Raw genomic sequence first — 14678 nt, forward strand, 5'->3', positions numbered from 1 at the left:
AGGACACAAAGTAAGTCTAAGTGGAAAAAATGAGCAATTTACAAGCAAACAGTTCACAGTTAACAGTTTTTTTTAAACAGAAAACTGTTAAACAGAGCATCTACTGCGTGAGAATGAGAGATAATGGATCACTTTCGCTCTTGGATAGGGAAACCTTTACGCACAGACATCATTTAGTCTATAAATAAATACTTTTGTTTGTTAAGCGCAAATATTCATTTCAAAACTATTTCTAAATTCAGTTCTAATTTCCAGCAAACCAATAAATGAATAATAATAGCAAAATGTGCTCAAAAACCTGAGTTATATCCTAAAACACATGCTGTGCCCCATATGGTCTAAAACCTGACAGGTGGGCAAATCTAAGCTTGTTTTTAATAAAACAAATATAAATATGGATATAATAAATAATACTGCTAATAATAATAACATTATACAAAAGCAAATTGTTATGAATGAACTGAAAAAGCCTCATGAGATGAAGAGGACATAAAAGCAGTGGTTTTTTTATATTTATGTAGGCTAGAAAATAATATGTTTTGTAATATTTTAATCCTTTATATTTATATTCTATATCTATTCTTATTATATACTATATATATCCTTAATATTTACATTTTTTCATATGTAAAGATATTTGCCTGTTGCTCTCTTGTGCGTATTAAGCAGTGCGTAAGCGAGGGGCAACTTTGCGCCGGAGTTTAGACCGGGTTAGTTTTGGTCTAATGAAAAATCTATTATAGATTCTCAAAATACCGCACCAGCGGTTTGCCTCAGAACGCCTTCCTTTTTAGACCAGAACGCCTATGGACGCAAAAATGAGCGCTAATGCATTTGCTATTTAAAGAGCGTAGCGCAACGCCTCAAAACGACTCTTGCGCCAAGCTGAAACTACCAAAAGACTACTGCGCCATGCCTTGCGCCACACTGCGCCGGGTGTATGATAGGGCCCAAAGACTCATATAATTAACTACTAGCAATTAGCACCTGAATAAACCTCCTCAAACAAACAACAATAATGGTGATGATTGGGAACAGAAGACTATGTACAGTATAACACTATTCGTGTTTCAAATACAGCATATAAAAGAGTTTTACACCAATCCTGAGATCTTCACAGTCTGTCTACAGAAGCACGATGAAGAGAAAGGCACTCACCTGGGTCTTCTTGTTTTCTAGGTGTTGTCTTTCTCTGTGAAATATGAACACACTCAGCTATTATTATCTTCCTTTTGCACCAATGGTAAAACACTGTCAGAATATATGACAATCTAAAACAACAATCCTGTTATTCTTTTTCAACACGGCTTTCTGCCAGTACTACTAACATTTAAATGACAAAACAACTATTTGCTTCAGAATAGATTTTACAATTCTATCTTTCACAATGGATATAAAGAAGAGATCATTTTATTTCACAGTTTGAAATAGTGTTCATTATGTTTGAAGTGTCAACTAAGAACAAACCATTTAGATATTAATGCACATGTCTTTAGTCTCACCTGTGGTTTCTGAACTGCAGCACCTAAATCATGATGAGACAGAGAGTAAACAAGAAGAAAAAAGGGAGAAAGAAAATACAATTACTATATTGTGGTATTATTTAGACTATTTTAGCCCCCTTCAGCAAATAAGTACTCTTATAGTTAAGCCTCGTTTAAATTCCAAGCACTGGACAACACTTTTTATTTGCTGAAAAGGATGTTGACAAATAGACCCTTTTTTCATTTCCGAGTTTCTCAGAAGTCATCATAGTTGGGTGAACTTAGAGCACAATGTATGGGAGACTACAAGTATTTTATTTACAATCCTATAATAAAAAAACTTAATGATTGAACTATTAAGACTTTCAGAAAAAGAAAAACAAATTGTAAGAGACTGATAACAGCAGCCAGAACCCTGCAGGCACAGGACGTCAACATGACCTCATATGGACATTAGACCCCAACGACATTTGACATCGTAATTGGACGTGGAAATAACGTTGTCCTTAGACATTGATTTTTGGTCACCTAACGTTATGACCTAAATCCAACCTAATATTACCATTTCATGAAGTTGTGTCCCTGCTGGAAAGTGACAATGTCAAATTCAGTTCAACGTCAGTTTCATGTTAAAAATTTGTTATTGACAAATTAGCATTAGCACTCTATTCCTGACACTAGATGAGAAATAGTAGTTTAATTTCGTTATTTTTTTTTTATCAGAAAAAAAGTCTATATTAAAGAAACATTTCTATTCATAAATAAGTAATAAAATTTTATTTTTATGTTGTCTCCACATTCCCTCCAAAATTTGTAGCAGTCTATGATTTTCTAGTATTACATTCATTCAACCATGGTGAACACACACAGAATAAATGCTCTTGCTTTTGCACTCCTTTTTTCCGGACACGATGATTTCGGAAAATTCTGTGCGACATTCACAAGGGGGCATATGTTGACAGTCGTGTGCAAATGGCATGTGCAGTGGAAAGACGGCTTAAATTCAGGAGTTGCGGAAAAAAGTGTGGGCCAGGGCGAGGGGTGTGTGTGAGGTGGGGGACCAGTAAAATAAGGTGCCTGCATGTAAGTATTTAGATGTTTTTTTTTTTTAATCAAAATATTAAAAACCTTCAAGGATTTAAGACATTGATGACCATCAAATGTGTCATAACAGTGTTGTGAAAAGGGTCCTTAAATTTAAGATTAGCTGAATAAAATGCTTACTCTGTTAATCTCAAACAGTATAGTAAATGTCTACATAACAGACCTAACATAACAGAAAACATTTTAGTGCCAGCCAGTGTAAGGCCAGTTTTTGTCCTTTTATTTTCTTTTTATGTAGCAATTACTGTTGCTTTGTTCATACTACTTTAACACTTTCAAATGCATCTTATGAAAAATATACGGCAAGTTACAAAGCACTAGGTCTACTCCAAAAGGAGTTATCTACGCTATATATCAGTAGCACTGTTTCAGAACTCTTTCAAATGCATCGATTATAGGCTTGATTGTGGCCGTAACCATCACTGAGGTCTCCATGCCCAATAATTGGTATTTGTTTTTGATTTGATTAAATTTGTCAGATATATAAGTAATATATCAATGGTATTTCAAAGTGCTTTACATAACCATTAATAAACAAAACAGGAATAAGAAAATAAAAAAAAACAAAGAATAAAAATTATTTAAAAATAATTCAAATGTGTTAAACAGATTATAAAAGAATGAAAAAGAAAAGACAGACATAATAACGCGATCTGTCGGACGTAGCACAGTGCTTATTCAGTAAAGGCACAGCTAAACAGATGTGTTTTCAGTCTTGATTTGAATGTGCCTAATGTTGGAGCACATCTGATCATTTCTGAAAGCTGATTCCAGCAGCGGGGGGTGCAGTAGCTAAAGGCGCATTCGCCCGGCTTTGACTGAACTCTTGGAATTTATTTTTTATTTGATCCTAAAGATCTGAGTGATCTGTTGGGTTTGTATTTAGTCAGCATATCTGTAATGTATTGAGGCCCTAAGCCATTTAGTGATTTATAGACAAGTAATAACGCTTAAAAATAAATTCTGAATTTAACTGGGAGCCAGTGTAAAGACATGAGGACAGGTGTGATGTGCTCTGAATTTCTGGTTCTGGTCAAAAATCTGGCAGCAGTGTTCTGGATGAATTGAAAGGCCAGTGAGGAGTCAATTTCAGTAATCCGCTCTACTGGTGATAAAAACATGAACAAATCCTCACTAGAAACAAAGCATCTAATTCTTGCAATGTTTTTGAGATGATAGTATGCTGATTTACTAACTGCTTTGACATGACTACTTGAACTCATATCTGACTCCTGAATAACACCAAGATTCTTGATTTTGGTGCATCAAGGATAATAGACAAGTCTTGAATGTAATGAATGTAAGTCTTGTTCCCTAAAGAAGGTAATGAATATATTAAGTCAGTTAATCGACACACAAAAATCCAATGACTGCCTATAGTCAACAGATTGGGAAAATGTATGTCAAGTGCCACAGAAGCTGAATATGTCGCAATGTTGCTCAGCCTGCAGCTCTGCAGATGTCTGTTAAGAGACGCCATGTACAATGCGCAAAAGGAGCTAACACTCCTGGGGGACACGGCTCTCCCTGCTACTGGTTGGATTACTCAACCCCACTGTTAACATTCATGGATATATATTTGTTTGCTCATACATTACCTTGTGTGTATATGACAGATTATGTCAAAAATACATTTAACATTCGCCTTTTTATCTTGTATCTTTGTTCAAAAAACATAATATGACTACTTTAAGATGAGCACCATGTTTTTGGACATGAAACATAATTGAAATGGAGAAACATCTGTGTAGGGCATGCTGACATTGAAAAATAATACAAAATAAAAACATTCTGTGTGAAGTATAAAAGCGTGGAACATAGTGTAACTAATTCTGAACTTTTTCTCTAACAGCTAGGCAGTATTGAAGCTCTGCATTACCTTCGGTCTATGGCAAGACAGTTACATTACAACATTCACTGAAATATTTACTGCATATCTGAAAACCATGAGAGCCTGACATGAAAAAGAATCTGAAATCATCTGGGTATAAATTCCAGGAATTTATATTATTCTTTAAACAGTCAATTATGAAGTGTCAACATGAAGAAGCTCTTTAATAATTACCTGTCCTTCCACAGACTCCCAGTTTACCCAGACAGCCCTTATGAGCCCCGTTTCCACATTTAGGACAAAGGTAGCCTTGGTTAAAAATCCCCCTGAGTACAGAAAGTACAGTACATGAAGCATACATGACTACAAAAGGCTACATCAAATCCAAAGGTCTCAGTTCATGCCATGTTTAGCTTCAATAGACTATAGTCAGGGCAGCAGAATTTGTAGACACTACAATCATTACATATGCATTTCTTCAGGATGCATAGTTGTTTTCATGATTTCCAGAGAAGTAAAACCATCATTTGAGGTTAATTGGATATGACAACACTGGCAGACGCTACACAAACAAGTAAGATTCAAACATTTTCAAACTCAAACAAAATACATAACATTGTTCTAGTAGTCTCTGAATTTTAAACCAAAAATGGTTTATACTGTGCCATTTAATGGATATAAATCCATTTCTTTATGTCATTCACAAACTGCATAAGCAATAAAATGATATAAGACATTTACAAATTATACCATCTACAAAGTATTGTAGTAAACATTCACCTTATCCAGTGCTCTATTTCCTTTAAGTTTACTTTCAGACTTCATTTTCTTTTCGGCTTAGTGCCTTTATTAATCTGGGGTCGTCACAGTGGAATGAACCGCTAAGTTATCAAGCATATGTTTCACACAGCAGATGTCCTTACCTAACAACCATACACACTCTTTTACACACATACACTAAGGCCAATTTAGCTTATTCAATTCACCTACAGCACATGCCATTTAGCAGACACAATGAACTCCTAATTTGATCCTTAATAATAATTATTATTATAGTACTGTAGTTAGGTTTAGAATTAGGGATGTAGATTAAGATTGTTCAGAATATAAGAACAAATAAAAAAGCCAATATCTTAATACGAGGCAGGTAATTAACAGGGTCTGACAGAATGTAAAGATTTTTTTTTGCTATTATTGCACAAGATGTAAAAATAAAAACCAAAACAAATAATAATAATAAAGTGTAATTAAATTTGCCAATTTATGTGGAATGATTTTAAGAGTACAGGAACTGAACATAAAGTAATAATTTCTTAACATTAACTTAAGGTTTATGTTTTGCAACATGTTGATGAAACAGCAAATCTGTCATGACGGTCAGTGACCACCAGAGGGCGCTGTAGTTCACAGACTCTGGGAATTGACTACAGCGCCCAAAAGACTACAAGTTCATACATACCATGCGCATTACACCCGGTCCACGTACACTGATTGGCTCACAGCTGTTCCTGTTTCCTGTTAATTTCCTGGACTATTTATACAACCATTTCACCTCTGTTTGTCACTGCGTCGTTTGTCCATCTTGTCTCCGTATTCCTGTAAGTTTAGAGTTTCTGATTCCTGAGCCCTGTCTCTGTTTTGTGTTTCTTGTTTTATTGTTTATTTGTACTTTGCACTTTGGACACCTTGTTTTTCTGTTTGATGCACATTGTAAATAAAACTGCACTTGGATCCGCACCTTTTTGTTCCTGTTTGATCTTGCTAACGTGACAGAACGACGCAGTCACATTATGGATCCAGCAGACAATAGCATCATGCTTTTAAAACAAGGTAACCGCTCAATAGAGCGTTATATAAAGGAGTTTTTGGAGCTAGCCCCGAAGAGCTCTCACAGTGATCTTTTGCTGATGATGTGTTTCCGGGGAGGACTTTTGGAACCAGTTCGTTCCCTCATGCCACCATACGAAGACGACTGGAACCTTTATCGTTTTATTGAAGTGGCCTTATTAATCTCCGGCTCCCCTCTCTCTGTTGCCCTGAAGGAGGAGAACCCTCAGGAGGGCGGCCTGAGTGTAGGGCAACAGAGAGGGATATTTTCAGGGCCGGCTGATGTATCTATGGGAAGGAGGAGAGAGGCGGGGTTGGAGTTGCGTCCTTATCCGCGTCGGGCTGTCCGTAGACCACCTTTCTCTGAGTCTCTGGAGAGTCTGCTAGAACTGTGTGGAACCCCAGTGTCTGCTCCAGTCTCACAATGCCCGCCAGTGTCGGCTCCAGCTCCAGAGCAAGCTCCCTCTCCTGATGACAACACTCTCCCTTCTCAAACCACCAGACGAAGGAGGCACAGGAGGAGGACTGCCCATATCCCAGAGCGCCCGCCAGTGTCGGCTCCAGCCCCAGAGCGCCCGCCAGTGTCGGCTCCAGCCCCAGAGCGCCCGCCAGTGTCGGCTCCAGCCCCAGAGCGCCCGCCAGTGTCGGCTCCAGCCCCAGAGCGCCCGCCAGTGTCGGCTCCAGCCCCAGAGCGCCCGCCAGTGTCGGCTCCAGCCCCAGAGCGCCCGCCAGTGTCGGCTCCAGCCCCAGAGCGCCCGCCAGTGTCGGCTCCAGCCCCAGAGCGCCCGCCAGTGTCGGCTCCAGCCCCAGAGCGCCCGCCAGTGTCGGCTCCAGCCCCAGAGCGCCCGCCAGTGTCGGCTCCAGCCCCAGAGCACAGTTCAATGCCGGTTCCAGTCCGGCTCCTGGCTTTACCGGCGCCACCCAGGCTCCTCGCCCTGCCGGCGCCACCCAGGCTCCTCGCCCTGCCGGCGCCACCCAGGCTCCTCGCCCTGCCGGCGCCACCCAGGCTCCTCGCCCTGCCGGCGCCACCCAGGCTCCTCGCCCTGCCGGCGCCACCCAGGCTCCTCGCCCTGCCGGCGCCACCCAGGCTCCTCGCCCTGCCGGTCCCAGCCCGGCTACTGCCATTACCAATGCCATCCAGGTGTCTTGCCCTGCCGGCACCACCCAGACGTCTTGACCTGCCGGTCCCAGTCCGGCTCCAGGCCCTGCCGGTTTCAGTCCGGCTCTTTGCTCTGCCGACCTCGCTCGGGCTCCTTGCTCTGCCAGCTCCAGTCCAGCTGCCTCCAGTCCCGCCGGCTCCAGTCCAGCTGCCTCCTGTCCCGCCGGCTCCAGTCCAGCTGCCTCCTGTCCCGCCGGCTCCAGTCCAGCTGCCTCCTGTCCCGCCGGCTCCAGTCCAGCTGCCTCCTGTCCCGCCGGCTCCAGTCCAGCTGCCTCCTGTCCCGCCGGTTCCAGTCCAGCTGCCTCCTGTCCCGCCGGCTCCAGTCCAGCTGCCTCCAGTCCCGCCGGTTCCAGTCCAGCTGCCTCCAGTACCGCCGGCTCCAGTCCAGCTGCCTCCAGTCCCGCCGGCTCCAGTCCAGCTGCCTCCAGTCCCGCCGGCTCCAGTCCAGCTGCCTCCAGTCCCGCCGGCTCCAGTCCAGCTGCCTCCAGTCCCGCCGGCTCCAGTCCAGCTGCCTCCAGTCCCGCCGGCTCCAGTCCAGCTACCTCCAGTTCCGCCGGTTCCAGTCCAGTTGCATCTCCAGCCGGCTCTTCTAAAACCCCCTGCCTTGTGTCTCCTGCGAGATCATCCATGGGTCATCCCTCCCGCCCCTCCCTGGTGGTCCTTCCCACTGTTTGGGACTGATTCCCCGGCTGCACCCTGGCTTTCTGCTGGGGCGCCTGACCCATGGACCTACCCTGGTCTGACCCTCCCATCCCTCCCCTTGTTCCTGCTCCGCTTACACCCCCCCCTGGACTGTTCTGGGAGCGTCTGGTAGCCGCTCTTTAAAGAGGGGGTACTGTCATGACGGTCAGTGACCACCAGAGGGCGCTGTAGTTCACAGACTCTGGGAATTGACTACAGCGCCCAAAAGACTACAAGTTCATACATACCATGCGCATTACACCCGGTCCACGTACACTGATTGGCTCACAGCTGTTCCTGTTTCCTGTTAATTTCCTGGACTATTTATACAACCATTTCACCTCTGTTTGTCACTGCGTCGTTTGTCCATCTTGTCTCCGTATTCCTGTAAGTTTAGAGTTTCTGATTCCTGAGCCCTGTCTCTGTTTTGTGTTTCTTGTTTTATTGTTTATTTGTACTTTGCACTTTGGACACCTTGTTTTTCTGTTTGATGCACATTGTAAATAAAACTGCACTTGGATCCGCACCTTTTTGTTCCTGTTTGATCTTGCTAACGTGACACAAATCCATTTGCGCCACTTTGTTGACTCATGGGTGTGCTGGTCTAAAAAGGGCGTGTGTTAAGGCGCATTGTGGGTGCATTGCTATTTTGAGAAACCATTGACCAAGTAACAGCTGGTCTGAAGTCCAATGCAGATCACGTTTATTATACACCATTGCAGGATCAAATGCTTAATACACACATGATGTACATCAATACACAAATATCTTTACATATGAAAAAAAGAAAGGATTAAAATGTTACAAAATTATTATTTACTTTAAAAATATAAAAGTTTTATTCATGAGAATTAGAACTTTCTTTATAATATTATTAGTAGTAGTATTATTTATTATATGCATATTTATATTTGTTTTACTAAAAAAAAAAAGATTATATTGTTTGTCTTCTTGTCAGGTTTTGGAGACATAAGTATCACCATATGGGGCATAAGAATAAGATGTGTGTTTGGATATAACTCAGTTTTTGACCACACTTCGTTGTTATTTTTCTTTTATTCATTTGCTGGAAATTAGAACTGAGTTTAGAAATAGTTCGAAACAAATCTTTGCACTTAAACTAAATAAAAAATGTAGGCTAGTGAATGTCTTGAGTGGAGTGAGTTTCCACCGTTTCCTTACTTCACGAAAGTAACGGATTAAAGTAAAGAGTAAAATTAAAGTAAAGAGAAAGTAAAGAGGCTGAATGAAGGAGGCTTGTTCTATATCCTCGCATTGCAGATGGTCTTTAACTGTTTTCTTTCTAGTGAAGCGTTTAGTTTTTTTACTTACAAAGTCTGCCATGTAAATAGCAAAATGTGCCATTGCGCAATGCAACCGACTCTTAAAGGGAATGGAAGATGAAACTCTGATTGGTTTAATAAACGTTATGCTCAAAACGTGTTAAGAGAATAAGCACTTCCTTGTTAAACGATGCCTCAGGGCGCACACCATATTTTTCCGCTTTTGCGCCATGAGCTTTAGACTTTGTGCCAGGATCAATAAAAAAGAGCCCTAAGTCTCTCAAATAGCACATCTACTAAAAGACAGAAAATATAACTTTAGACCATTTATTTACAATACAGTATGTAAGTTTTGCATACTACTTAAATACATACTTAAAAATCTGCAGAAATCTACACTAAAGTGTAACCAAAATTTTTTTTTTTTTGCCATTTAAAAACTACAGTATTTACAAGAGACATGCGGTGAAAAATCTGTGATTTTATTTTTGCACCTGACCTTATTGCATATGGATTTGTAGAAGTTCCCCTCCCAGTCACAAATATTTATGATGGGAGAGCATTTAAATAAATCATGAGACATGATTTACAATGTGATTGGTGGAAGTCATTTCAATTATTCATTGTGATCCTGCTGTAGTAAGAGGAACGCGCGGACCAGAGTGAGGTACGAATAAGGTATCTTTATAAGGGGGAATATTCTCTGCACTCATGTTTATTTATTTGGAATGCCTGAAGAACATCTACTTTGAACATATCGACTAAAAAGCCAGATTCTTGTTCATTTGAGCTGCTCTTGGTAGATTACATCGGCCATTAATCAAATGAGCTGCTGCGCCTGTGTTATTTTAATCTGTAAACTGTCAGTAGAAACAACTTCAGAACTTTCCATTCCCATCAGCAAGTTCACACTAATTTTCCCAGTTTAGTGGCTCTTAGTTGGTGAGGGAAATGTCTAAACAAAGCTGAACTGCAAACAATATCAGACATTTTAGCAGACTTCTGGTATTGCTATACTGATTATAAACATTTGATTGAAGCATCATACAAAAGAATAATTCTCCAAAAAGAGATGAGACACATGTCAAGTAATACTTTGAGGAAAAATGTTATTTTCCTAAATATTTTGCCCCATGATGCATCCGACTATCCCTTACAGCCTTGTTTCCATTTGCACAACATTCTGTTTGTAAATTCGGTATTCTACCCTGAGTAAAATATATCAGGAGTTATCAAACAATATCTTCCTATTCCAATATTTTAGGCCATTACTATGCATTTCAAACCCTTTATTCTTTGGAAGTGCTCCTATTTACTGTATATCGTTAGAACTCTATCAAGAACATTGCTTATGTCACTTGAAAGTCTAATTTGACAAGATTTATTTACAATTAAATATAAAGTGTAGGCAAATGTAATAGGCTCTATTTTAAAAATCCACTTTTGCTATTTTAAGAATGGAAAAATACAGTCTGCAACCTGACGCATGGTCTAAAAGGGTCATGCTTATTCTCTTAATGAGTTATGGGTGTGTTTTAAGCTTAACATGCATTAAACCAATCAGAGTCTCATCTCCCATTCCCTTTGAGAGTCTATTGTGTCACGCCATGGCGCATTTCCAATTTACATGGCAGACTTTGATAGAGGAAAAACTGAACACTTTACTAGTGAGAAAACAGTTAAAGATCATCTGCAATGTAAGGATAAAGAACGAGCCTCGTCTATTCAGCCTCTTTCATTTCTCTTTACTTTACTTTTACTCCTTACTCCACAATTTAATTTCATTTGTTAAGCGCAAATATTTGTTTCATAACTATTTCTAAACAAGTTCTAATTTCCAGAAAATGAATAAATAAACAATAATAACGTAGTGTGGTCAAAAAAAATCAAGCCCCAAATGCATATAATAAATAATACTAATAACAATAACATTATACAGATGCAAATTGTCATGAATAAACCTAAACCCCCACCCCTTTATAACAGATTTTAATTGATCAATAATCTTGGTCTATTTAAGTTCCTCAAATGCAGCTTATCACACCTCCTTTTCAGACTAGCACACCCATCAGAGTCCAAAAAGTGGCACAAATGGATATTTTATTTAAAAACCGTGGTACAAAATGAAAAAATGACAGTTGCACTGGTGTGAAAATAGCAACAAATCATACATGCCTTGCACCTTATTGCAATGGGTGTATGATAGACGTGTATGATTTTTTTCAAGATGATTTATTTCACTATTAAGTTGTACTGTTTGTTTCAACATACATTCATAGAGTTATTTGTGTTGTACTGACCTTAGGGTTGGGTGATGTAAACCATTTTGGCATCAAAAGATGTCTAATGTGAAACATTGCGATGGACGATGGCATCGTCGTCATAGGCGAAGGTGAATTAATTTTGTATGAATAAATCATTAATTTATAGCAAATTAATCATTTGTAGCCCACCGTTTCAACAACCTGACCCGCATGGTCTTTGTTTTACCTATAAACTTATCATAAATAAATAAAGATAAGTTGCACACAAATGACCACCTGTCAATCACTTTTTCAGCGGGAGGTTGTTCTGTAAAAAAGGTGCACAACAAGTGTAGAAAGTGAAAGTGAAAGATTGAAGCTGTGTACTGTTGATGTCACACGTTACCTGATAGATTTAAAACACCAAATTAAATATCATGTTTAACAACTTTAGTGAGACGCGATCCAGCGGTACACACTTGATAAACTGTCAGATGTGCACTGCTCTCTGAAGGAGCTCAGATGAGCGGATGACAGTGTGTGTGGCTGTGTGTGTGAGGTCACGTGATGTGCGTTTTCAGTAGACGGAGAGCGGTTCAGAAATGCTAGGTAAAACATGGTGTGGATGTGGATCATTTTCGTTCTAAGATGTTTTAGTGTAAACGGGGCATAAGTGTGTATTTTTCGTGATCGCTTTTGCGACGGGGCGGAGGATTGGCGATGCTGGCTCAGCATCGCGTTGTCTATTGGTCTATTGGCTATTGGCCATCGTCCCAACCCTAATTTACCTTATTCTGCAATGCGGAAGTGCGTCATTTTTCAGTTGTTTTAGAACTTCTGATTCAGTTGGCTATAGAAAAAATGACTAGGGTTAATAAACAGCATATATACTTACTCTACAAACAAGTGAGTTCATAACTATACATACTGTAAGCAGAATAATATCTTTAGAAAATATCAGTTGGCATCATCAAGCAGCATAACAAGCTGTTTTTAAACGTCTAAAAATCAATGGAAGTGAATGAGACTGGAAGTCTCAAGCCGAAGAGTCCAAGGGCTGCGCCCACTCATACGTTAAAAATAAGGTCAATAAAGACATGTATAAAATATTTAAGCTTATAGGTTACATTCAGTTACATTTAATTGTGCTTTTTGAAGCAAAATGTTCGTTTGAACGATGGATTTGGGAAACATTGAATTGCTGAACGATGTTTCAAACAGAACTTGAGATCTTAGTTGGTTAACGAAGGCTATTAGAACTCAATTTCTCTCCATATGCTTGTGATTTCTTGTCCATTATTTATAAATACTAGGCCAAGTTATCCCTAATTTTTAGGATGATAAATACAAAGTATGTCATGTCTATCATTGTGAAAGTCTGAGGCTTGAGAGCCCTACGTTCGTATCTAATTAAATAAGAACATGACAGGAAAGAAAAAGCAAGAAACAAACATGTCTTCACAGAACGTATCACAGAGCCTTTAAACACCACATTGCTGATCTGCCTGGTTATTACTGATTATCCTCTCTCAGCACACCATCAATCCAGGTCTCTTGCATACAATGACAGCTCACCTGAGTAGCATACGACAGGAGCTGCAGGTGGTGGCCCTCTCGAAAGTGTGCATTCTGAAGTGGTGAGAGTTAAACGTGGCGTTTTCTGGTCGAATATTAGATCTGAAATGGAAAATGGGAAATGGAAGAAATCATAGTGCAAACTTGGCTGATTGGAGAAATGAGCACCCTGACAAGCTAACCGTATGAGTTAAAATGCATGTTTAAGAGGCCAGAGCGAACGGGCGCTGAATGTTGTGGCCCACGGGACCGGGACCAAACCTTCTGATTCTGGGCACGAATCAAAGCAGTGGGGAAGCTCTTTACCCAAACGACTCTAAGATTGATTCCTGCGTCAGGAGAGCTGTGTGCATGCGGCAGGTGTAATTTGTTGTTTGAATGCACCCTTCAGATCATCATGCAGTCAAGCATATGTATATGTGCGTGTGCAGGAACACATTTTTAAAGAGTGACATATAAATCAAGCTAGAGAGGAAACATCATTACAGACTCTCAGCACGAAGGACAGCGTATCCTCTTTAACCTACACTATTTTCAAATCAGAACTCTCGTTAGTTTTCCTCTCCGTCTCTCTTTTCATTCCTTCCAGTAAAGCACTTGTAAATTCACTGTGCCATCAATTTTAAACAGCATCCCAGATGCATGCAGGGTGTCACCACATACTAGAGGGAAATAGGATGTTTGACGTAAAGCGACATCAGTATAAAGATGAGGGATGCTTATTGAATATAAGATGCTGTGTACAAATATTGACTTGTTTTAACTTAAAAAACAAAAAAAAAAAACAAAAAAAAAAAACATTTAAGATATTTCTTACTGTTGTGTGAACTTTTCTAAAAAATTGTTTTGGCTAAAGATCTTATGTGGAAGGTCACCTTTCACAGTTCACATGTAAATGATTAATTTAAAATGAATGTACATACACTCCATATTGACTGTAAATAAATTGCTTTCTTAGGCTGGAACTCTAACAAGCTTTAAATTAAATAAAAAAAAAAAATCAACCTAAATCATTCGCTCACAAACCATATGGTTCTCAAGTGGTATAAACAAGTTGAACCAACTGATTCAGTAAACACCTCAATGGGTAGAAAGTTTATTTGTGGGTAACTTGTTTGTGGCTAACAGCCTTGTTCTCCCTAGGGAGATTCCTTTTTTAAGATTATTTACAAATCTTTAGGGACAGAACTGAGGTTATTTATCAACGGTATATGCTATGGCCAATAAAATGGAAAAGGTATTTATTGACTTAACACCATTGTCATTAATGTTAAAAAAAGCTCAGTCTGAAGTTTCAGTATAAAGTGCTATAGTTTAGTTAAAATGTGTCTGATGAGCGCACACCTTGAATGGAATGCTAATAGAGAGGAGGAACTATGACGTCCCTTTGTAGGCTAATCGGCTGCTAGCATAAAACTGGTTCCCTCGTGAAAATCCCTATTGGATTTTCCCATAGGGTTTTCGAAGATTGCAAATAATAAGCTCTGTGTT

General features: G+C 39.8%; 1 protein-coding gene across 3 annotated transcripts in view; it reads right to left on the minus strand.

The window, feature by feature from the left end:
- vav3b (vav guanine nucleotide exchange factor 3b) overlaps window positions 1-14678 on the minus strand; it is a 167174-nt gene that overhangs the window by 56856 nt on the left and 95640 nt on the right. For all 3 annotated transcript variants that reach the window (XM_087239616.1, XM_087239615.1, NM_001126393.1), the window contains 4 exons: window positions 13188-13289; window positions 4654-4745; window positions 1503-1525; window positions 1159-1192 (listed from right to left, as the gene is read on the minus strand). In XM_087239616.1, the coding sequence (XP_087095742.1) occupies window positions 1159-1192; window positions 1503-1525; window positions 4654-4745; window positions 13188-13289 (251 nt within the window). The remainder of the gene's footprint in view (window positions 1-1158; window positions 1193-1502; window positions 1526-4653; window positions 4746-13187; window positions 13290-14678) is intronic.

Source organism: Danio rerio, chromosome 2, assembly GCF_052040795.2.
Source record: "Danio rerio strain M-AB ecotype USA chromosome 2, GRCz13ab, whole genome shotgun sequence".
Taxonomy (NCBI): Eukaryota; Metazoa; Chordata; class Actinopteri; order Cypriniformes; family Danionidae; genus Danio; species Danio rerio.